The following is a 26344-nucleotide window of genomic DNA, read 5'->3' as shown; positions in this document are numbered from 1 at the left end:
CCAATATTATTAATTTATTATTATTATTATTATTATTATTATTATTTATTATTATTTATACCCCGCCTATCTGGCTGGGTTTCCCCGCCACCAGCGCCGTCTTAAGCGCCCTCTGTCGCCATGGTGCGCCGGATCTCTCTGGCGCCCTTCCGCCCCGTTTCCCAGCGCGGTGGGCAGGTGGGCGCCGCGCACAGCTGCGCAGCGGACCGGCGGACCGGCCGGCCAGCGGGTGGGCGCAGCTCGCGGCGCCCTCCTGGCGGGCCGGCGCCATGGTGCCCTGCGCCACAGGGGGTCTACGACGAGCCGGCCCTGCCCGCCACTCTGGGCGGCTTCCAACAAATACAAAAATACATTAAAATATTACAGATTAAAAACTTCCCTAAACAGGGCTGCCTTTCGGTGTTTTCTAAATGTCAGGTAGTTGTTCATCTCCCTGACCTCTGGTGGAAAGGCGTTCCACAGGGCGGGTGCCACTACCGAGAAGGCCCTCTGCCTGCTTCTCGCAGTGAGGGAACCGCCAGAAGGCCCTCGGCGCTGGATCTGTGTCCGGCCTGAACAATGGGGCCAGTGTGGTGGGGCAGAGCCACAAACAGCCCTCCTGACACTGCCATTGCTGCAGCTTTATTTGGCCTCTGGCTGGCCTTAGCCCATGTCTGTTGCCTGGCCTTAAGAAGCTTGCCCAACAGGAGAACATGGCCCTATGGCAGAAAGTGGCGTTTTTGACCCTGAACTTCCTTGGCTCGAGTTTTCCCACAGGTCGAAAATGTTGTTGCCTAGCTTAGATAACAAATACCTGCCTGCAGCCAGGCCACAAGGCAGCCAGGATCTAATATAATCTACTTACCTTTGGGCTAATCCTATTGAGAAATGCTATGCGAATTATGCTGAACAGACTGGTGGAAGCAAGGAGGATTAGATGTTAGCCAGAAATACTAATTAGCTAGCTGTTTTTGCAGAGAGTTTTGAAGCACAGGAAGCACGGTGGTTCCAGGTCAAAACACAGGAACAAAGGTTGCAATATAATCCTAAAAATGCTGTTCTGTAGGTAATCCTCACTAAATTCAAAAGGGCTTACTTCCATGTTGTGACCACGCTGCAATCATAAGGCAAACTTGCTTGAAATGAGTACGGTATAACATCCTGAGGAGGTCAGATGTGCTAATTGATCTTAAGCATGTGCTTTCAAAAGGAAGCCCCATCCAGTCCTATGGGGTTTGTTTCCAGGTGTTTATGGTTAGAAAGGCATTCTGATAAATAATCACATACACAATCCAGCTAAAGTAAATAATATTGTTCTCAATCTTAATTGATGTTAATTTGATGTTCCCACTTCCCACTCAGTAGTTATAATGGGAGGGAAATTTTGTGAATGTGTTGAGAAGAGTAAGAAGGCTTTGGGTCCTGAATATACATGACTGCCTCCAGGACCACAAGTCTGGGAATCCTCTGTTTTAGAGCGGGGGTGGGGGGACAGGGCGCTCTGGTATCACAAATGGCATCCCATTCATGGACCTCCCTCTTTGCACTTGGGCTACAGGACTGCCACTTGAAGCACACAGTTAATTCTCTCCTACTGAAATGGATTGCACATAATTACATGTTATAATGCAAAGACTTTGAGAAGAAAACTTACAGGTTTAGGAGTCTTCCACGGTGAAAAGAATCCTAAAGAAAGGAAAAGAAAAGGAGAACATCAGTGCATCTTTGTTTTATTTTTATTATGCAGATTGGACAACAATAGACCTTTTTGTTGTTTGTTCAATTAATGTTGATGAGAGTATACAACAGTCCCTAATGGGAGACAGGAAGGGCCTAGGAGAATATTAATCTGAACATCCAAGGTCACCTTAACTTCTACTCAGTGGAGTCAAAAAATACATTCGACATTATCTTTAGAAATAGCATGGTCAGGCACCATTTCCCAAAATTTAATTCTCTGCTTGCTCAAGTTGTACTGGGACCTAGAGAGTGGATTTCAAGGTACAGTACTCAGCAGAGAACCACTGAACACAGCTGACAGCTCAGAATAGCTACAATACTTGACTATAACATAAAACATATTATTAATTATATTTAAATTATGTCATCAAGCAATACTGCCAAATAAATAAAAGAATAAGTTGTTTTTTCTGCATAAATAATCCTGCAATTATTCCTTCTCCTAAGAAACTTTTCATCTTCTTATGAACACCAAAAACTTCAAACTGAACTTGTAGAAATATGGCTTGTTTATTGGAGAATGAAATGAGCAATATATTGATAATTAATATTGATACGGACATATCTAAATGTTTTAGGGAGGTTATAAAATGAATAAAGAAAAGACCTATTGTTATTTACTTCGGTAACAGAACACATTGAAAAACATTGCTTTATATGTGGCTTCTATGTTAAAAACAAGTTTCAGGCAGTAAGTACATGAAAAGTGGAAGGCTTTTTTCATGGAAAAGTGTCTGACTTTACGCATACTTATTTTTGAAGGTCCAGAAACATTTGTCCAAAGACTGCGGACTCAGCTATACGGCTGCAAATAAAACGTTTTAAGGGTGTTTTAAATGCAATATACAATGTGACACTAGATAACAATGGTGAGCCTTATGGAAAATTCAATGTATTTTTTAAAACGCTTTTTTAAAAAGAAGCATTTTCAGAATGTTTTTTATATACACGTGTAGATTCCACCTAAGTCCCCCCCCCCCTTTTCAGGATTTGTGTTACTAGAAAACAATGCCTTGATAAATTAATTCTTTCTAGTATGTTATGGGAACTATGACTTGGACTGGAGGTTTTGCTCCATTCACAGACAGTGCACATTCCTGGAGGGAGAATTAAGTTCACCTAGGGGACCTTTCTGTGAGCAGAAGAAGCCCCCCTGTCTATGCAAGTGTGGTGTTGGGGACTTGTGTAGGAAAGCACCTTCTGTTCACAGAATGAAAACTTAGGATCCAAGCCTCTGCTGTGATATTTAATCAATACACTAAAGATGTCTACACTTGATCTAAATCAGGCATCCCCAAACTTCGGCCCTCCAGATGTTTTGGACTACAATTCCCATCTTCCCCGACCACTGGTCCTGTTAGCTAGGGATCATGGGAGTTGTAGGCCAAAACATCTGGAGGGCCGCAGTTTGGGGATGCCTGATCTAAATGTTAAGAGTTAGAAGTTGGGCCTTGAAGCAAAATGTGAGAGTGTGGAATCCTTCTGCTGATGGTTCCCCCGACTTCACTCCATGCCCAACCACCCCATTTCCCCCCACCCAACAGTCTGCCAGCTTTCCACACTCACTGAGTGGACTGTGCAGTTCTTTTTTTTTTTTTTTTGGACTGTGCAGTTCTTACTGGCCTGTTTGGAGTCCCCCGTCCATTTTGGGTTTTTGCTCCATTATGGATTGCTGGTGTGTGTGTGTGCGCGCTCACACACGCAGACTTACAGCTTCATTAAAATCAGTGATTTTTCCACTGATATTTATGACCAGTTATTTCTCCTATTCCTAGTGACATTTCAAAATAGTTTCCCAGTGTGAGCCAGGAAATGACCTATCTAGCCAATGAAATGTTTCTTTCTACTGTTTTTCTACCTATACTCTTCATCCTCCCTCCCTCCTCAGTCACTCAATATTCAATGTCACTGAGTATTTCTGGGACATTTCTTGGGTATTTTTTCCTTCCTTCTAAGTTTTTTTTTTGGGGGGGGGGGGTACCTGATATTTCCTTTCTTGCATGTTGGTAGTACCATTTTTGTTGCAGCCCCGTCATTATGGGATATAGGGCGACTGCCTAGGAGCCACTCATATGCTGTGTTTGATTCCATGATGCAAGAATGGCTGGTTATATGAATGTAAGAATGAATGAATGAAGATTTGAACTGGAAGCAGAGAGAATGATTTTGTATCAAAGAATGGCTAGACTAATGTTCATTGCTTGTAAAATGAAAATGTAATTATAACAGTATTCTCATTCCACGGTGTGACGCTAACCCCAACAGGAGTGTTCCAGAATCCATCCAATTCTATGACTCTGTTAGAGTGGGCCTTCTCAATAGGTCCCCCACCCCTGTAGTGCAAAGTAGCCCAAACGTCACCCATGGCATGGAAGAACATTGGTGATATTGTTAGCATAAATCCTATACATGACACATCTGCTGCATGTGACTGATTGTTTACATATATGACTGCTGTTCTTTCCCATGCAGGAGCTCGGATGTAACCCGATCTCCTGTCATATGATGTTCATTGTTCTCACTTTGCTTTCGCTTCTGACTGAGGGAAGATGGCAGAAAGCTACTGCATCTCTCTCTAATAAAGTAGTTTAGCAACTACAAAATGTGTGCCGTCTTCTTTAACCGGAGGGCAGTCGCAGTACAAGAATAAGAGACATACCATCAATTGAAACCACCTTTCATCTCTAGGATCAGATTGCTGGGGTAACTAGGATAGATCTTTTTATGACAAAACATGCTCACATATCACCAACGGCAAGAGAGCACATTTTAATCACAGTAAAGTTACCAGTTGGGAGAGCAAATACGCTCTCTGGCGGCACCTATAGTAACTACCCATCAAGGAACAAGACCCCACTCACTGTCCCCCTTGATATACCAGGTGGTTTCATTCCTGTGGCAAACAGCCTTGAATCTCTCCCAGCAAGAGATTCTGGAAAAATCCATTGGTGGATTCTGGCTGTGCACAGTGACCTTCAGTCATGTGTTATATCTCCTTTGGAGAGAGGTTCATCTCACAAGGAACCTCAGAGGATTCAGTAAAGCAATGTCACCCTTGTTCTTGGCTATATTGAATATCCATGTAGATCAGTCTGACCCTGTCCTTAGCAATTACTCCATAGGCCTTGGACCTGAAGCACTGGCCAGGAACCAATCATTCCTTACTGATCTGAGAGAGGATGTTGCTCTGCTTCGCAGGCTCCTCGTGGCCCTGGAACTGCCACAGCCTGACAGTATGACCAGCCACTTTCTTCCTCCAACTTTCACTTCCAACTTCTATTTCCAGAGTGAAAATGCTGCGTCCTAGCAGCCGAGACCATGAAACAAAGCTGCTGAGCCATTCTGTTCCATCTGGAACAGTTTTATTTGTTCTATAATTGTAACTGTTTTATCTGTATAATTGTTTAGTATACTGTTATAATCCACCCTGGGACTTTAAGAAGAAGAGCGGGTCAAAAACAAAAACAAAAACACCCTTATAAATAAGTAAACAAAACAAAACAGCCCCCGTAGCTTCAGGGAGCCAGCTCTGAAATGGCTGCATTTATCCTGATTCTCCACTTTTTGGATGTGTTTATAAGATACATATGCATAACAGTTATGTACATTTCAATAGGGAAATATGAAGCTACAAATACTAGCAAACTAAACCGATTGTGTATCCCGCTATACCTGGGGGGTGTAGGACACCAGAAAGGCTGTGACGTTGCAGAGGAGGACAGGATCATCAGCAGATACACCCAGACATACTTTTAGCCCAGCAAGAAAAGCTCTACACGGCAGCCATCCCCCCAAACATCTAGCTAACCATAGAAGCTACAGGAGCAGGTGCTGTTGTGAGCTTTGCTGTACCTGCTGGTTTTACCCTTTAAGATTTTATCCTTTTACAGCCCAATTTTTGTGTGTAATTGCTTTCTAGCTTCTCTTGTAAGTCACCCAGAAAATCTGTATTACCGGGCAAGAGGAAAATGTCGGTAATAAATATAGTGGAGTAAAAATAAAATAAAAACAAATGCTTCAGTTCCACAGAGGACAGTGTCAAAACCCACACTGATCTTAATAGAGATAGACTCCACCCCAAATGGCATTCCTCGATAACTTAATTAACAATTGCCACCTGAAGCATGAAGATACTCTTCTGCAGAGGCTATTTTTGAATACTGAAAAGGAGTGCTAAAGATAGAATGAGATATGGTATTTTAATAAGTACACGAACAGGCTGATGAAAAAGATGGGTAATACAATTATACAGAGACAAGGGTGGGTGTCACTCTGTGAATTGCCCCTGCTCCATGTTTGGGATACTCCATTCCATACCCATGAGAACAACTGGTGGGGAGGGGTGCCCCCATGGACCTGGCCTCCCACCAGCTGTATTGCTGTCACGCTCTGAGATGGTACAGGGCAGGGAGGTGGCAAGGTGGCCCCAAATCACCCTGGAACCCAGGATTGCTGACAATGCCCAGAGGCCAAGCAGGAGCTCCCTTCACTGGGCTATTTGGTAATTAAACCCTCTTAAGAGTGTTTTTTAAATGCCCCATTTTTTCTACACTAGGGAAGCATACTTCCCTAACCATACTGCTATTTCCTTCTCATTTCTCAGCTGTCAAAACTTAGCACCCAAGTTCATTGTAAGTACATGTTGTATATTCCTGCGTATAAGACTACTTTTTAACCCAGGAAAATCTTCTCAAAAGTCAGGGGTCGTCTTATACACCGGGTTGTATTTCTTAGACGGTGAGTATATCCCAAACTCTATATTTTAACTGGAAAAGTTGGGGGTCGTCTTATACGCCGGAATATACGGGTACATATAATGCTCTTTGGAAAAAGCTTTAGGTGCATCAACTACAAATAGAGCCTCATGCAACTTAACCGGCATAATGAAGACAAGCGGGGGGAGGGGGGTTAGCTAGAACACTTGTTTTTGCATTTAGTTTAGCTCTTTGTGAAGGAAAAGGGCAAAGTCCAACTTTTAGTTGAGCCTTAATCTAAGATGAAATCTTACGGCAAATGAACAAATTACCTGGTCACAGTCTCACTTACTGACCTGGCAAGGCTATTTACAGTTTGCAAGGCTATTTACAGTTAATATCTGTCCTTCATACTGTGTACGTTCTAGTAAGTATGAAAATTATTCTATTTGGAAACAGGGCTCCAACTTTTGACTGTATAACTTACTTTTCCAATTCCTGTCACAGCAGTGTCTGGCAAAGCTCTCTCTCACCCATTCCTCCCCAATATATATTAAAGAAACACATTACTGTATCTTAAGATGTTGTGCGCTATTTTGAAGCTTCTGGAAATTTTCAGCGATGAGCATTATTCTGGATGGTAATAACAAAGTAAGGTTGTTTAGTCAATGTTTGGAAGTAAGTGAACTCAGAACCTTTACAATAAAAATTAAGGTAGGGGTCACAAGCCTGTTGTCTCCCAGAACTACAATTCTCTAAATCTCTAATCTCTGGCCATGCTAACTGGGGCAGATAGGACTTGGAGTCCAGCAACCTCTGGAAGGCCAGTCAGTCACTGCTGATTTCATGGAGGCCCTCTTGTTTCCACATCACTTGATGCATGACTGATAAGGTCCATAAGACTTTGCTTATTCCATTTTGTCATCAAAATGTCTCTTTGCATATGGCTTCCTTGGCTATTTTGCAAAGGAACAGGTGGTTGCCTGGCACTTTCCAGGGGGATAACTGATCTTGACACATACAGTGGTACCTCGGTTTATGAACACAATTGGTTCCGGAAGTCTGTTCATAAACTGAAGCGTTCATAAACTGAAGCGAACTTTCCCATTGAAAGTAATGGAAAGTGGATTAATCCATTCCAGACGGTCCGCAGAGTAACCGTTCATAAACTGAAGCGAACTTTCCCATTGAAAGTAATGGAAAGTGGATTAATCCGTTCCAGACGGGTCCGCGGAGTACTTAAACCGAAAATTCATAAACCGAGGTGTTCATAAACCGAGGTTCCACTGTACTTTCAAGGTCCTGCGTGATGCAACCTTTAGTTCACTTAATCAAAAACATTTATTTCCCAGAGTACAGGCCATTGGTTTCATGTTAGGTTTACATTCAATTTTGTGGGAGTACTGTCTTCATATTTTAAAGGACAAATTCTATGTTTTCATACTAAAAAGATATCAGGGCCGGTGCAATATATTTTGGCACCTGTGGACAACCACAAAATGGTGCTTCCTTCCCTGCTAGGGAAGAAGGAATGAGTGTAGATCAGGCATCCCCAAACTCGGCCCTCCAGCTGTTTGGGGACTACAACTCCCATCATCCCTAGCTAACAGGACCAGTGGTCAGGGATGATGGGAGTTGTAGTCCCAAAACAGCTGGAGGGCCGAGTTTGGGGAATCCTAGTGTAGATGGAGAGTATGCATTAAACCCACAACAGAACAACCCAATTGATTGTAGCTGCCACCACCTACTGAATATGTAGGTCTCTATTGCAGTAGGTCTCTATTGCAGTAGGTCTCTATTGCAGCTTGGCTAACAGCCCAAGGCAAAGTTCTCATGGTCCCCTGGGATTAAGCCACACCAGCTGTACTTTAACCAAACAATTTGGTTTTTGAAGAAAATCTACTGAACTTGGTATTGCAGTCAAATAAACAGAAAAGAGTTGTTCTAATTTCTGAACTCACCCTAACTTAATATAAGCAGGTAGTTTCTCCTGCATGATTAAGGGCAAGTTAAGCCTGGAATCAGTGGTCTCTCCTGTCTTCCTGGCATCTCGACAGAATGGATTTCATGGAGCTTCATCAGCTGACCCCAGTGCAGGGCTGGGCTAAGCATCCAGAGACGAAATTGACACAGAGTGAAACAAGGGTGGCAATGGTTGGCCTTGATTATGAAGGAACACAAATGGCCACTGAAAACAGTTTTTGTTTTTTTCCATAAATTAAACCTACAGTGTGATAGCACTGAAGAGAGAGAGATTTAGGATTCTTACACATGGATTCAAGGACACAAATTAGTCTGGATAGATGTACAGATTTAACTATTTATAACCACAGGAAAAACCTTTCATAAGAAAACGCAGAAGCATTTCAACTGGAGTTATAAAACACAAAGCAAAGCGGTAAAAACAAGATGAAGGGAACCAGCAGTTTGACTAGAAAAGCAGTTTGAAGCCCAAATATGCTTAAAAGGTTAAATGTATTTTAAAGAATGCCCCAACGGTATAGCTGGTTTGAAAATTATAGCAAGTTACATTGATAGCAAGCATGAAAAATGGCAACAACTAGTGGTCCATTAATCTCACAAATAAAAATCATCATCAAAAGTTCCCCCAAGCTGCTAAAATTAAAGTGCTTTACCTTGGGGGTCAAAAGCAGGTTATAGGTGATTGAAAGCATAAGCTCTTCAGAAACACTTTGGTGGTCTAATAGGCTGTCAGTCTCTCAAACTCAGAATAATGAGGGTGTGTCATGGAACACGGAGGCCGACTTCAGCCCTATGTGATCTATTTTTATTTTATTTCATTAGCAGAGCCCAGGATATGCAAAGCAGAGCCAGTCATAAAATGGCAGCTCAGACACAAAATGGTTTTTTAGAGGCAGAAGCAACCACATTTACTTCCTGTACCCCATGTACCTCAGGGTGACCTGCCTATGCAAATACAAACCCACAAGTCTAATGCCAATCCCTAAGAATACCAGTGAAAATACCTGGACATTAACCAGAGACAAACCAGGGACCAGAGAGACCCCTAGGAACTAGTTTTGGCTGTTCAGTGGCAAGATATGTGATACCTGTCAACCTAAGATGTGCAGTTATTTCATGTTCCTTGAAGTTCCTCCCAAATAATGCTATCCACACAGGAGAACACAAATTGCGACACAATCCTTACAACTGTACCACAGTCACAACACTACAGTTAAAGAGTAGAAAACCATAAAACATGCATTCAGAGTAGATAAATCAAGACGTTGAGCCAAGTCATGGACTACAGCTCCAATCACACACTGCTTAAAAGATCTGGGGCCTGGTTCCCTGGGTTTCACCGAGAAAGTGCTGAGGGTAACATGAACAGGGGCCAGTCATCTTGAGTGGCGATTTTACAAAAGCTCATACCTTCCAAGTGTCCCTATTTTCCAGGGAAAGTTCTGGAATTACAGAAGCCTCCTGGTTTCTGATTTGATCCCAAAATGTCCCAGTTTCCCTTTTTCCTCCCCTCCACGTTTCCGAGAACAGTTAAAAGTGGTGTGTGTGGTGTGTGGGGGTGCAAAAGCGGAGTCCTGTTTATATTGAAAATAAAATTCCTGCACCCAATGAAGGAAATGATGAAGCTGCCATATGAAGCCCTTCCTATAAATTTGAAGGTGGGGAGGCAAAGCATGTGGAACAGAGAGAGGAGGACATGATGAGAGATGCTGGTAAATGCATGATGGAACTCAAGATGGTGGAGATCAGGTTCTTAGGCAGTTTCACGTCCAGCCATTAACCAAGCAAGGTTGCTGCATCATGTGCCTTCAGGCATATGTAGTCTATCTCTTTCTGTCTCTCTTTCTCACACAGAGGTAATGGAAAAGGTACTTGTGCCTGTTCCGATTCTTTCACTGATTGCTGTTTTACAATCTTGTTCCATATACAGCTACAATTTCTACCTGGTAGGCCAGCCAGTTAAGCTAGGAAATCAGCCCTGAGTGCTCACTGGAAGGACAGATCGTGAAGCTGAGGCTCCAATACTTTGGCCACCTCATGAGAAGTGAAGACTCCCTGGAAAAGACCCTGATGTTGGGAAAGATGGAGGGCACAAGGAGAAGGGGACGACAGAGGACGAGATGGTTGGACAGTGTTCTCGAAGCTATGAACATGAGTTTGACCAAACTGCAGGAGGCAGTGCAAGACAGGAGTGCCTGGCGTGCTCTGGTCCATGGGGTCACAAAGAGTCGGACACGACTAAATGACTAAACAACAGGCCAGCCAGTTAAGCTTGGATTTGGCCACTACAAATGCTGCTGCTACCACCACTGTTCTTGCCGGGGGCAGAGGGAGAACATAGGCGGAAATGTAGAAGGGTATGGGTAGACATTAGCATATATAAAAACATAATAAAACATCAAACATTAAAAACTTTCCCATAGAGGGCTGTCTTCAGCCGTCTTCTAAAGTTTTACAGTATAGCTATTTATCTCCTTGACATCTGATGGGAGGGTGTTCTACAGGGAGGGTAGCTTTCCATGTTCATATGACCTAGCTGAGCTTCCAAATGCCATATAGTTAGCTTAACTGTGATAGACAGTAGCAATCCCAATCAACATTGGGAGGATGGCCCAAGATAACATGGGTTATCAAGCAGGTATTGGGAGGAAGTAGCTGCTGTTCTCAGGTCCCACTTCTGTTGACCTCTGAAGTTTCTTTCCTGCTAATCCAGGACAGGTGAGTGATTTGGGTGTCTGTCAGAGGAGCACCAAAGTCCCATTGCACAAGCTCTTCTGCACAGCCAGAATTACTTCCAATGAATGGCACTATGAAAGGAAGGAACAGGCCAATGGGTGTTAAGTTTGTATTGGGTGGGCTCTGCCCTTAGTCTAGGCAGTGACCATGAATGGTATTGTAGTGATGACGCAAACGTCGTGAGAGATTATGGGACTCTGCTGACAAAGAGGAACACTAGTGTGGAAGTGAGAACCAGCAGGGGGTGGGGGTGGGGAGGGATCTCTTAAAAATAATAACACTGAAGACCCAGCAAGAATCCCTGTCCCACTGAGACCCTGCCTGCAGTCAACCACAACTGACATTCTGTTGGGCCATAAAGGATCCCTTGTACAATTTGATTTCAGAATGCCCAAATGAAAACGTCACACACCAAAGAACCCCTTTTGGTAGGAGCTACAGGCTCAATATGAATCTTCTCTCGTTTCATTGCAAAGGCAAATGATGTAAACAAGAAGATCAGCAAAACTTGGTTCTCAGTGGCTTACAATGCAGCTATGGTTGACTGCACTTCACAGGTCTTTCTCGTATAAAAATGCTATAGATGTATTTCATTTTCTAATCAGCCCGTTGTTCAGTCCCAGCTCCTGCCCACCTAGCAGTTCGAAAGCACGTCAAGTGTAAGTAGATAAATAGGTAAACGGGAAGGTAAACGGCATTTCCGTGCGCTGCTCTGGTTTGCCAGAAGCGGCTTAGTTATGCTGGCCACATGACCCGGAAGCTGTCAGCGCACAAACGCCGGCTCCCTCGGCCTATAGAGCGAGATGAGCGCCGCAACCCCACAACTGGACCGAACGGTCAGGGATACCTTTAACTTTTTATAGTGCTTATAATTTAATAGCAGAGCAAAATAAATTAGTATTTAAAACCACATAATACTCCATGAAGCTCCTGCTTAGACTTTCTTGATAAAAACAAATGCTTATTAATATCATTTGATTTTGTATAGAAAACCAGTTGGGGGACGACGACTCGTCCTCCCAAATAATGGCATGTACCACAATGCATTTCAACTTTGTAAGTTATGTATGATCTGTCAAGCTCAAAAAAACTGGATTAAAATAAAGGATTAAAGGCTGAATAAGAGCCCTCCTTTGATTCCGTTAGCAAACCACCCAAAAGTACTTGATATGACACTAAATGGCAACAGAGGGGGCATTACAGAGGGTGTGATTTTTATAAAAAACGATTCCCCAGTAGTGCAAGTTCAACTTCAAGTTGTTATTGGAAACATCAAGGTGGGATGGCTCCAGTTATGTAAATTGTGACATTCTCCCATGGATGCAGGCAACAAGGCCTCTTACAGAGTTTGAAGCTCTTGCTGCTAATGCTAGCTCTAAAAGCAAAGGATTAGTCTTAAGTATTTAGAAGATCTTAATAGAAATTGTGACAGGCTCCTGTAGAGGACTGAAAGCAGTTTGGGAGACAGGTATGGGTGAGCAGATTGATGAAGTGAAATGGACAAATCTGCAGTGTTCTAGACCATCAAAGTCAGGTTGGCCCACATAAGGAACAACACGTCAGAGCTTAGCCCCAAGATAGTGTAGAACTCTCATATATCCATTGCCCAATTATAGAAAATGTTGCATGGTTTGAACATTGCAATTTGGTATAGTAATGTGTGAACATTACCATTTTAGAAGGAACCCCCCCCCCCTCATAATTTGTAGTCTCTACAACAAATTGAAACTCTGGGTGTTATCCATGCTATGTGGGGTAGTCCCAGATTTACAGAAGCCATCCCAGTTTCTGATTTGATCGTGGAATGACCCGCTTTTCTATAGGATGTCCCTATTTTCATCAAAGAAATGATGGAGGGTATAGAGTCATGTGACCACAAGGGAAGGAGGTAATTAACTATACAACCCTTAGAAGACATCTGAAGATGGCCCTGTATAAGGAAGGTGTTTTTTTTTAGTTTAAACTTTATGTTTTTATATATGTTGGAAGCCACTCAGAGTGGCTGGGGCAACCCAGTCAGATGGGTGGGGTATAAATAATAATAAATTATTATTATTGAATAGGACATCCCTACTTTGGAGCCTTATGGTGGAGCTTTATTATATATGCCGATTAGAAGGTCGGCGGTTCGAATCCCCGCGACGGGGTGAGCTCCCGTTGCTTGGTCCCAGCTCCTGCCAACCTAGAAGTTCGAAAGCACGTCAAAATGCAAGTAGATAAATAGGAACCGCTATAGCGGGAAGGTAAACGGCGTTTCCATGTGCTGCTCTGGTTTGCCAGAAGCGGCTTTGTCATACTGGCCACATGACCTGGAAGCTATACGCCAGCTCCCTCGGCCAATAATGCGAGATGAGCGCGCAACCCCAGAGTCGGTCACGACTGGACCTAATGGTCAGGGATCCCTTTACTATTACCTTTACCAGTGCAAACAACCCTTCAACAGCTGCCTGCTGGATTCTTGAAAATTTACTTCTGATTATGCACCCACTAGATAGAATTGTGTACATATAATTGGTAGGTTTCCTCTGAGGAGTTGGTTTTTTTCATTTGCTACTTTTGTTTTCTTTGTTTATGCATAAAACCCAATGAAAATGAAAATTAAAAAATCTGTACCATTTGAAACCTTCCTGGTTGAGCAAAGTCACTCTACTAGAGTATGTTTAGAAGTGACTGTGAAATTGCCAAACACTCCTGATATTTGAAAGCTACAGAACGAGCTATCCAGCCCAACAGGGAGCAATTCTCCTTAACGATGTCCATGCTGTGGTCATAGATAAAAGTTATGAACACAATGTTAGTAGAGTGCTCAGATTTAAAAATAATGTGCCAAGAGCTGTGTACTCAGATATAGCTAATATTGGGGTGGGGTAGCAGGGTTCCCACTTACTTAAAAACCTTCCCTCCCTCAAAACAGCTTGGAAGCTCATGGGTTGTTGGGTGGCAGATCTGATCACAACAACACCCACTTAACCCCTTGTGCTTACAGCACCACACTTGGGTCTTATTTTGTTGTTAGGCTGTGTACACGCAGTAGCAGCTGGTGTGGTTGTATCCCTGCACCCATTGCTGGGCAGAGCCAATCCAATGCCAACCCAACAGACACATGCCATGGTCACGCTTATGCCCTCAAAGCATTATCCACTTCAATAAAGGTAAAGGTAAAGGGACCCCTGACCATTAGGTCCAGTCGTGACCGACTCTGGGGTTGCGCGCTCATCTCGCATTATTGGCCAAGGGAGCCGGCGTATAGCTTCCAGGTCATGTGGCCAGCGTGACAAAGCCACTTCTGGCAAACCAGAGCAGCACATGGAAACACCGTTTACCTTCCCGCTGTAGCGGTTCCTATTTATCTACTTGCATTTTGACGTGCTTTCGAACTGCTAGGTTGGCAGGAGCTGGGACCAAGCAACGGGAGCTCACCCCGTCACAGGGATTCGAACCGCCGACCTTCTGGTCAGCAAGCCCTAGGCTCTGTGGTTTAACCACAGCGCCACCTGGGTCCCTATCCACTTCAATATACGACACCAAATCATCCAATCAAATGGTACACAATAAAGTTGACCTTTCAATATTTGAGTACTTAAAATAGCAAGCACCAGGGGATCAACAATGTTATCTAAGAAGTAGGCACAGACTCATTGCAGAAAAGGGAGGTATTGTATCCTGCAGAGCCAGAGGAGGGCTCACAGGGGTCTGGATACTCAGGTCCCCAAAGGCGGCTTCCCACACTAACAGGTTGATCAGGTCTTAGTAGTTTACAGTATTTAAGGGAAAAGCAAACTCACAACGAAAGGTCTGAAGGCTCCTTCCTTGCCCCTGCTTCCAGCACTCTGTGGGACAGGCTCCGCAACAAGGAGATGACTCCTCTACACCCAGGCACTGGAGCAAATGCTTTTTATACAGTAGAGTAGCCCACAGGTGGCCATGATCTCCACCACCCTCAAGGTTCCCCACAGGTGGCTGAGACTGCATATTCGTTCTGGAGCCTAGTAACCCCACACCCATGGATGAGGGTAACTCCATGCCTTGAGCAGGTCAATTAGCTTGCTTCCCAAGTGTGTTGTGTGAAAGCTTAGCACTACAGCTAATTGTGAGGTTATACTGAAGCACCACAATAACCATTCAGAAGACCTTAGCAGTTACTGAGGCAATCCAAAGGGCTTATTCTTCCCAGCAGGGCTTTGGCTGTCAACTGATGACATGTTGGCCATGATGAGCTAATTTCCATGGAAAGGAACAGACTGCTCTCCATTTTATGTGGCTTCCCACGGCTTTGTGAATTGCCTCTGAATGTGTGACTTTGAGAAACTTTCTGTAGTTTTAAAAAGATAATCAGTAAGGACCAACAGTCTCCCAAGGAATCTTTTCATGTTCTTGTTCAGAGAAGTATAAACTAGTATTCATTACTGTTCAGTCACAGTAGTGTGTAAATTGAAATAAAAACAAGAGTAGCAGAATTGGCTATTGAATCCAGCTTCAGAAAACTATTTTGAGACATTGGAATATAGAGGAATGAATGTAAAAAAGTCACGTTCAAATCTCAAGTCATCCTTAGTGGTTAATAGTTTCCATTGGAGGTGTCACTGTCTCTCAGTCTAACGTGCCTCACAGACTTGCAAAGCCCATATATTTCTCTTCTTAGATAGAAAAGAGAAATGTAATAAATACATTAGTTTTAAAACATCCCAATGATTTAATGATCAAAGATGACATCTTGAACAAAGGCTGGAAAGTTTAGGCAGCATCCATAGAAAGTGAAATTATGAGAGTTCAAAGTGGGATGGGATGAAGTGGGGTTTGGCCAATATAAATAACTGGGTTCTGAACTTAGTGAATTTCACTCCCATTATTGATGGTAGTTGCTTGTTCTTGAGTGAATGCAAAAAGAATGTTATGCGGTACAATTTGAAAGGCCAAATGTATGTCCAGTGAAATATGTGTAGCTTACAAAGACCTGTAAAGCAGTTTCTCCTCTGTGAGAAATTAACAAGCGAAGTTCAGGCCGCTATTAGCTGATGCTTTGGCAATCGCTGCTGTTTCTCCTTGAAAAATGGTTTGCTCTCTGGGTTGTTAGTATCATACCTGCCAAGTTGCTGTCGGAGAAATAAGGGACCGGGCGGAAGTAGCATAGCGGAAGTAGCGCTACTGCCATTTTGGAACTGGGCGGAGCATGCTCAGAAGTGATTTTTGATGCTGCTTTGCCCAGTTCCAAAATGGCCGCCGCGCCAGAAGTTGCACTGCAGCCATTTTGGAACTGGGCAGAGCAGCATCAAAAGTCGCTTCTGAGCATGCTCCGCCCAGTTCCAAAATGGCTGCCGCGCCAGAATAAACCGGGGAAAAATAAAAAAAACAGTTTTTTCAGCTAGGAACAGCTGGAAAAATGGGGATTTCCTGGGGAATACGGGAGACTTGGCAGCTATGATCTACACAGGAGAATCTAAGATTAAACTGTTCTGAAAGCCAGGGCCGTCTCAAGCCGGTCAGGCGCCCTGGCGCGGAGATTGCTCTGGTGCCCCCGCCCTGATGGGCGGGCGCAGCGCACAGCACGGCTTCCACGTGGCTTCGCTGCGCAGTGCCCTCCTGCCGGCCCAGCACCCTGGCGCCCCCGCACCCCCGAGACTACCCCTAGAGCCAGGCCTGCTGAAAGCAAAGGGGGAATGTTACAAGCAGATGTTAGATCTGTGACAATCGGTCTCCTCACAGCTTCCTTTGCAAAATGCTTGCGAGTGTCAAAAGTTTTCAGTAAGCAGCTCTCACTTTGCTAACCAACAGCGCATGCAATGAAATGTTTCCACCACGCAGAACAATGTCATAGAATGCAGATATGTGGCCTTATTTTCAGGATTGTGGTCAATACCTTGAGTAGGAGCATCCGGAACATTATTATTATTTATTAAATTTGTATACCAAAGTGGCAATGCTGTGCTACATTTAAGCCTCACAGCAACACTGATAGCATTGGGGCAATTTACATAGGTAGATGTGATCCCACCAAAGGTCCACAGTCTACAAACTGAAGGGAACAGAAAAAGGAAGCAAACAGAAAGCCTATTGAACAAAGAGCTCATATAGCAAACACCAGAATGTCATTTGACTTGGAATGTTATAAACTTGGTCACTTGACTTGTCTAAATGCATCATTGCTATATGGAATGGTGAAGCAAACAAGAGATAAATAATCGCTTCACAATGCCTCATGGGTGGGCTGGCCCTGTATATGAACATGGGGGACTGCTGCAGCTCAGTGAAAGAGCACATGTAAATCCTGGACATTTTCAAGACCCTTGCCTGAAATGCTGGAGAGTTGCTTCCAGTCAGATGGAGCAATGATCTGACTTTGGATAAGTCAGCATCCTATGTTCCACATATGTTGGTGTATGTTTTCACCTTTAAGCATCTTCTAAGCCCTTTCTTCCCACATGTGCCAATATTATCATCACAGTCCTGACACTATAGAACTAAATGCCTCCCATGATCTCCAGGAAGCAAAGTCTCTAGAGACAAGTAGCAAATTCAAACCCCGTGGATGCATTTGGTGGTTCCGGCTAAAATGATGCCTAGGTTGTAATTGCTAGATAGCACAGCCACTTTGCAGAGCATGGAATTAAAGAGAGTTGCTATCCCAAAGGCCTGTCTAGAGTAGCTGACACAAAGCACAGAGTTGAAATGATTTGTATAAATGATTTGCCTTCAGCGCTAAGGTAGCTAAAGCAGTACACTTTGATTCTTAAGCAGGGCAGAAGCATTCTGTTTCCGCTACCCTACCATGAATAGTGTGCAGGCTAAAGTGCCATTAAACCAGGGCTGGAGAATCTGTGGCTCTCCAGATAGTCCTGAATCACAGGCGTGCAGTGAATTTTTTTGTAGGCGAAAAGTTAGAGCCAGAGGCACCAGCTTCTGGGGGTTGTGGGGGGAGATGTGTGTGTGAACATCGTGCCTCCCTCCCTAAGCTGGGCAGAAGCTTCCTGGGCTTTGAGAAAGGGGTGCCTGGAAAACATTTAGTGGACTAGCCTAGTCCCCTGACCTGAATTATAACTCCCATCATCCCTGACCAGAGGCCCTGCTGGCTATGGCTGATGGGCGCTGGAGCTCAATAACAGCTACGGGGTGACAGGTTCTCCATCTCCGCTTCAGACACTCACTTACGATGAGTTCTCATAAGTGCAATGCTTGGCACCAGTCATAGGAAAGCACACATGAAATGCAGGTAATTTTGGTAACATGCCAAAAGACAATGGAAGCCTGCAGGTACAATAGATTCTTTTTTAGGGGGGGGGGAGCTGCTGGTAATATCCTCTATTGGGAAGTTTCATTCATGCAGAAGGGAGAGACCGAATGCCTTAAGACGGAGAAGAGCTTTGGTAAATAAATCATCATTGCCCTTCATGACAGCTTATATAGCATTATGAATCGAAAAGAAAATATGAGCACAACAAAAGAAAAGCCTGCTGGGTGCTTGAAAGCATAATGCTGTATCAAAAGACCCTGAACACCATTCCAGCAAAGTCAGCTGGGAAATGTTGGGGGGGGGAGGAGTCATTCAAAGGGGAGAGTTCAAGCATGGAACAAGCGCACTGAAGATGATACAAGTGGCACCAAAATAGTGTTTTCTTTAAGCAGAGAGAGGATGCTGCCTTCAGATGAGATGCTGAACTGTGGAAAACACATAGATCAGTTTACTTGTTCAGTGACTGGTATTAAAGAGCACGTCCTCCGTCTCCTTCAAGGCAGGAAGCAACAGTGCCACTCCTGTGCTTTTAATTCCTACCCCTGCCTTTGAGTTAATCATGCCATCCTTTGTTCATTGTGCATCCATTTGCACAATCTCACTTATCTACTATTTTTGCCTTCCAGTTATTCCTCATGCTGGCCACATCTTGCTTCAAAACTTCCCCCCTTTAGGCACTGCCAACAATTTCTCATCACCTGACATGCAGATGTATAAAGGCTGTGGGATATTAGAGACAGCGAGGCTTTTAGCACAGCAGCATAAGAGCCTAATCCTATATGCAGAAAAATGCATTCAAACTGTAATGAAATCAGAGGCTGAGGATGACTCAGCAACCAGCTTGCGTGATCTGTCTTAAATCATCTATGCTGATTTAAAAGATTTAGTGAGTATGGGCAGGAAATGAATTAGATTTTTTCCACACAATTTTTTTTGTGTGGGGTGGGGGCCATAGCTGCCAAGTCTCCCGTATTCTCCGGGAAACCCCCGTTTTTCCAGCTGTCCCCAGCCGAAAAAACAGGTTTTTTTGGTTTCCCCCGGTTTATTCTGGCGCGGCGGCCATTTTGGAACTGGGCGCAGCATACTCAGAAGCGACTTGATGCTGCTTTGCCCAGTTCCAAAATGGCTGCAGCGTGACTTCTGGTGCGGCGGCCATTTTGGAACAGGGCAGAGCAGCATCAAAAGTCGCTTCTGAGCATGCTCCGCCCAGTTCCAAAATGGCGGCAGCGCTACTTCTGGTCTGCTACTTCCGGTCCAGTCCCTTATTTCTCAGGCCAGAACTTGGCAGCTATGGTGGGGGCAGTTCGTAGCAGCAGTGGCCTGTCGCCACAAGGAGAAGGCATCAGATTATTATGATACACGGAAGGACAACTTAAAGTCACATTGAGAGGAGAAAGCAAGTCTGAGTCTCTGTGACAACAGTGGTGGTACCAAGAAGATGACAATGCAACCAAAGAGCTTACTATTTGCCAATGGGACCAGTGAGATATCCTATTAATTTGCTACTGGTGCTTAGATTTAACACTGAATTACAAAATATCAAGTTTCAGCTCCTGGTTGTAAGATGCATTAAGCTGTCAAGATATTTTAGACTAATGTTAATTTGTGTTTAGAAACCTATTTCTGTAACAACAGGAAACCTAAGTACATTTACAGTGTAGCATTTAAATACTCCATTTTTTTTAGACATGCAGCTTAGTGATGGATGCTGTTGCCAGATCTCTCTCTCTCTCTCTCTCTCCCCCCAGATGCCCTACATGACTAGAGTAATTAGATCTTATTTAAATAATAATAAACTTCACATAAATTACTAATTGAGTCTGACTTCTAAGTTATTTATTTTTATTTGTCTGTGGCCCATATCAGTTAGTGCTGTAAACACAGTTCAAGATACATGTTTTAAGAGTTAAAGTTCAAACAAGGAATTTATGTATCGATGGAGACTGCTGTAAGTTTTGTTCTGTCGGAACTGTAAATAAATACTTTGGGACTGTTGAATCTATTTTCATTTTTAATTAGCCTGGGCATAATTCAACTTTGTTTTCTTTTCCTGTCTTTTATTTTGTTGGCACAAATTACATTTTTTCTTAATATTTTCCCACAGCAAGCCGTGGCGCTATCTTGGGTCCTAGGTTATGACTTCACTTGGCCCATGGCCTCAGAACCTGACTTCTGGTGGCATCGAAAGTCAGGTTCTGAAATCTCCAGACCCCTCACACAGCATCTCTGAGGCCTCATGAGGCCTTGTACATGACTCCCAGTGCTTCATAACGCATTGGAAGGTGCATCTGGGGGCCCTGTGGTGTGGGTGCTGAGCACCTACAACAATTTTTTTTGTGGGTGCTTGGTCCTCAGGGCCCCCTAGAGATGGTGCCTCTGACAGCAAGGAAGACATGAAATTAAAGGTAGTAAAAACATGAAACTTAAACTTTTTGAATCAGAACCTTTGCTGTTATTAAATGATTAGAATCTTGATTTTTCTGCAAACGTGAATATAATCTAAAATCAACAAAAATTTAGAGAACTGTTTTGAAATAAACTCTAGTTTAGAATTTCATATGCATGTTATCTAATATACATTTGTTCATTAGTTTGATATAATAAACAAATGGAGAAATGTATATTAGATAACATACATATGAAATTTATAGCCCATACTTCATCCCCAGCGGAGTACAGGGACACTTACAGCCATAAAATTACTACCATTGACACCTCGTTCGACCTGCTGCCACTTGCTGACCGCTAGATAGCCTCAAAGACTATAAAGACTGGTTTGCCTTTAATTTGTACATGCTATCTGTTTAACGTTTGATTTTGGCTCTTGTGTCAGCACTTGTATATGGTTCTCTTATTGTTTTCTCTTTGGATTAATAATACTTGATTGAAACTGGATTGAATTTGGTGCCTTTGCGTGCTGCTTGTTTTATTTTGGACTTTTGATAAAATTACATAGAGCAATTCAAAACATCATTATAGCATACACAGCAATTAAAACCAGGAGAAAACATAATCAAACTATTAACCAAAAGCCTGGATAAATAAAAAATGTTTATCTAAGAATAAAGAATTGCTTTAAAAAATGTGTAAGATTAGTCAAATTACAATGAATACTGTTTAAGTAATATTTTAACAGGGACCCAAGGGGGGGAGGTTGAGGGAGTCCAAAAGGTGTTGATTAAGATTTAAGTTAGAGATTTTGTTTTTGATATTTTTCTTTTTTGTTTTGTTTTTTTGTTTTTTTTGTTTTTTTGCTTTTGTATTGTGTATGTGTGTGTATTTGTGTGTGTTGGAAATTTTTCAATAAATACATTTTTTTTAAAGAAAAGATGAATAAAAAACGTTTTTAGATATTTACTGAATACAGACGGGCTACATATGCATATAGTTTTGTGAATTCTGCATGTCCATGGGACACGTCCATAGGTGGATCTGTGAATTTCAGTTTCTCTCAGTTTCCACATTAATTTGCAATTTTTAAAAAGAAGGCTTTAAAAAAACTAATCAGAATTTTAGAGGAAATTTATCCTAATCTATACCTTTTTGTATGTGAATTTACCAAATAACCACAGTTCTGCAAAGCAATTTTCCTTAATGGAATGCACTTTTGTAGGCTCTTTTCATGAATACATGCATGCTGGGGTTGGCTGAGGGAAAGGTGTCTTATTTCACTGGGCTATAAGTTTAATCATAGTATCTTTATTACTTTTTGCACTTGTGCAGCAGTTCTGAAACTGACAGAGCTCAACTCCCACCCCAAATTCTTTCAATACTGAAAAATTTAAAACACTTCCCTGAGGAAGAGATGTTATTTAAGCAATACAGAATAAGTCCCAATGAAAATAGTTTCTTTGAAGAACAGGAAACTGGTGAATGACATTCTGTTAATTGCCTTGCTGTTTGCTTTCAGAGCATGAGATGATCCCTTCATTGGACAAACACCAATAAAAAACTGTGATGTGGGACTAGAGTTACTTATGAGGCCCGCAAAGTGCTTCATGGTTGTCGGTACCACAATGTTCTTTAATTTAACATGTCACGTTTTATTGCACTGTTTCCAGCTTCCTCAGTATTGAAGGGTTATTTCCATTTTGTTAAGCGTGCCTTTTAAATCTGAACAGTTCTGAATCAATTTCTGTCACAAAGAGAGATGGAGAGCTATAAAAGGTGATGCGATTGTCGTATGCTCTGAGAGGCATTTCCTTTCTTCTTTTAATGTGCTCATTTAATATGGAAACTAAGCTCTTGCCAATTGCATTGGTGGGATGCTTCATCAGCGTAGCCTTTTTGTGCACTCATTCATTTTGCCACACAATATAATGTATGAAAATATGTGGTCTTTCCAATCACCACAAAGTACTGACTGCTATTGATCCCCTTCGTAGAATCATTGGAAGTTATCAAATTGGAAAGGGACCACGAGGGTCATCAGGTCCAACCTCCTGCAATGCACGAATCTTTTGCTCTACGTGGGATTCAAACTCATGAATGCTCTCATTCGATTCTGGGACACCTTTTACTCTATACTATAGCATACCTCTCCCTTCAGGAGTCATAAACAGCCTGCTACTTGCTGATTTTTGCACTGAAAGTACATCTGCAGCATCATCTGTTTATTTGACTTTATACCCTTGTCCTGACTCTGCTGCAGACAGTCCTCTTTCTGCTACAGTCCTTCAGTTGCTCTAGCCTCTTCTCCCCCCCCTCCTTTTAGCCTCCTCTGATCTAAATCTTAAGTCAATCTTCTGATTTAAAGCTGGTGTTTGTCTTATTAGGTAGCAAAGACACTGAGGGCCCCTCCGGACATCACTTTTAGTATGCATTTGTGATGTTCATAATGCTATTGGGGTGATCCTATGCAATTCTTTTTCTAATGCTACTTGCACCTGCAAAAGTTTTGGGGCTGTCATACTGTTTAATTACCTGTGGAAAACCCATAACTTTTCATATCACAAAGTCTCTGTTATTGTTTTGTCCTCATTTTTTGTGCTACAGCTACAGCCGCTCTCGACAGCTATAATGTGATGGCATTGGGGGAGCATAGCAGAACAACTAATAAAGCAGAATGAATCAATTCCTGGTGCACAATTATTGTATCGAGAACATGTTGCAGTCAGGATACATCTGCAATAAAACACGAATCTGAAGAGGCCCTGAGAGAACCTCTCCATTTTAAGAAGCAGAAGGCACATTAACCAAATCTAATGCTTGGGAAATGTTTAGGAAGCCTAAAGCTGAAATTAGGCAGGGCCAGAAAAACATGGTAAAGTGAAGCAGAGAGGCAAATATTACTGTGTGAACCTTTGTAATTCAATAGTTAAGTCTTCCAAGTCAACCTAGTCCCATATTTCTAGAACTCTAAGATGGATCATTCTTGAGATCAACTGAATGCCAACAGTTATACACATATGAATGATCTATTAATCTTTGTTGACTAGGAACTGGTAATGGGGATAAAATTGCCCAAACTACCCCTATACAAACACTAACCACTTTAAGATAAGTTACAGGTAGGTAGCTGTGCTGGTCTGCCATAGTCGAAACAAACAAACAAACAAAAATCCTTCCAGTAGCAGGGTCTGTTGACTCACAGTATGCCAACATCTTCATGGCAGATTTAGAACAACGTTTCCTAAACTCCTACCCACTCACACCTCTCTTGTACCTGCGATACATTGACAATATTTTTTATTATCTGGACACATGGGCAACAGACCCTGGACACCTTCCACTAGACATTCAATGACTTTCACCCCACCATCAACCTAACAATGAACCAAATCTATGCAAGAAATACATTTTTGGACACTACTATAAAAATACAGGATGTACATATAGACACCACCTTATACCGGAAACCAACGGACTGACAAACATATATAAATGCTTCTAGCTACCATCCCAAACATACCAAACAATCCATTGTATATAGCCAGGCCCTACGTTACAGCTGCATCTGTTCCAACTCTACAGAGACTCTCACCTAAGAGATCTACAGCAAACCTTTTTAGAACTAAAATATGTACCCAATGAAGTTAAACAGCAGATCAACAGAGCCAGACTGATACCCAGAGAGAACTTGCTGCAAGACAGACCCCAAAAAGAAAATAACAGAACACCACTAGTAATCACATACAGCTCCCAAGTTAAAACAGTACAACGGCTCATCAGAGATCTACAACCTCTCCTAGACAATGACAGTTCTCTTTCTCAAGCTCTGGGAGGAAGACCTTTCATTGCCTACAGACAGCCACCCAATCTTAAACAACTCCTCACCCACAATAATACAACCACCAGACTTAACATGGACACTGGTACCAGAGCCTGCAATAAACCCAGATGCCAACTTTGCTGCCACATACACCCGGACAACACAGGGACGCGGGTGGCACTGTGGGTTACACCACAGAGCCTAGGGCTTGCCGATCAGAAGGTCGGCGGTTCAAATCCCCACGATGGGATTGCTCAGTCCCAGTTCCTGCCAACCTAGCAGTTCGAAAGCATGTCAAAGTGCAAGTAGATAAATAGGTACTGCTACAGTGGGAAGGTAAATTGCTTTTCCGTGTGCTGCTCTCGTTCACCAGAAGTGGCTTTGTCATGGTGGCCACATGACCTGGAAGATGTAAGCCGGCTCCCTCGGCCAATAATGCGAGATGAGCGCCGCAACCCCAGAGTCGGTCACGACTGGACCTAATGATCAGGGGTCCCTTTACCTTTACACCCGGACAACACCATTACTGGCCCCAACAACATCAAACATACCATCTCAGGACTATTTAATTGCTCATCTTCTAACGTGTATGCCATCAAATGACAACAGTGCCCTTCAGCTCTCTATATTGGACAAACAGGCCAAACCCTACGCCAAAGGATAAATGTACATAAGTCTGACATCAGGAATCACAAGACAGAGAAACCAGTAGGAGAACACTTCAATCTCCCAGGACATTCTATACAAGATCTCAAAGTAGGTGTCTTATTACAAAAGAATTTCAGAAATAGACTGAAAAGAGAAGTTGCTGAATTGCAACATATTACCAAACTTAAAACCATGGAGAGACCTGGCCTGAACATTGGATTCTTATCTCATTATACATGATAAAGCTATTTTTAGCCATCTCCCCCCTTGCTTTTTCCTGTAAGACCAATCAGTCGTTAACAGTTGTCAACAGCTATCAGTCAGTCAATCACCCATTCCCACCAACCTTCTGAGTAATACCCCTCCCCACCCTCTCACTATATATAAGGGTCTGGTGAATTCTGTTTCAGTGTATTTGAAGAACTGTGCATGCACACGAAAGCTCATACCAATGACAAACTTAGTTGGTCTCTAAGGTGCTACTGGAAAGATTTTTTTAAATTTTGTTTCCAGTTTAAGATAATAAAATCAAGGCTAATGAGAGGGGAAAGCAATGAATTTCTGTGTGAAACCAGCAAGCCAGAACAGAGGGGACAAAAATCTTAACTAGAAGGAAAGGGCACAAGGCCTCTTGGCTGCGTGTGGTCAATGTCAGGGGCGTAGCCAGGATCAAAACTAGGGGGGGGGGCAAGCCATGGTCGTTCAGGGGCGGGGCCAAGGCACAGAAGGGAAGGGGCCACAAAGTGGGCGGGGCTAAAGGGCCAACGGGCCTGATGACATTGTGGCGGTGGCAGCAGCGGCCACCTTGTGCTTCTGGGGCTGGTAGCGTTGGCGGCTACCCTGCTTGGCTGGAGAGGACGGGAGGGCCGGGCAGGCGAGAGGGGGTGGCAGGGCGGGCGAGGGCGAGGCAAGACACGGCCGCAGCCACGACGGCTCCGAGGCGTTGCTGCATATCAGCATAATATTTCAACCATGGTTCAAGCCCCACCTTAGGAAAAAAATCCTGCATTGCAGGGGGTTGGACTAGATGACCCTTGTGGTCCCTTCCGACTACAATTCTATGATTCTATTGATATATTACCATAGCATATGCATCATTCTGCTTTCTTGAATTGTCCTACTCCT

The 26344-nt window shown here is 43.1% G+C and overlaps 1 protein-coding gene across 4 annotated transcripts in view; it reads right to left on the bottom strand.

The window, feature by feature from the left end:
- The window catches only part of MAGI2 (membrane associated guanylate kinase, WW and PDZ domain containing 2), a 598953-nt gene that overhangs the window by 95230 nt on the left and 477379 nt on the right, over window positions 1-26344 (bottom strand). For all 4 annotated transcript variants that reach the window (XM_088676955.1, XM_088676957.1, XM_088676954.1 and 1 more), the window contains one exon: window positions 1634-1665. In XM_088676955.1, the coding sequence (XP_088533081.1) occupies window positions 1634-1665 (32 nt within the window). The remainder of the gene's footprint in view (window positions 1-1633; window positions 1666-26344) is intronic.

Source organism: Zootoca vivipara, chromosome 9 (assembly GCF_965207765.1).
Source record: "Zootoca vivipara chromosome 9, rZooViv2.hap1.1, whole genome shotgun sequence".
NCBI lineage: Eukaryota > Metazoa > Chordata > Lepidosauria > Squamata > Lacertidae > Zootoca > Zootoca vivipara.
This window is presented reverse-complemented; position numbering and strand designations above follow the sequence as displayed.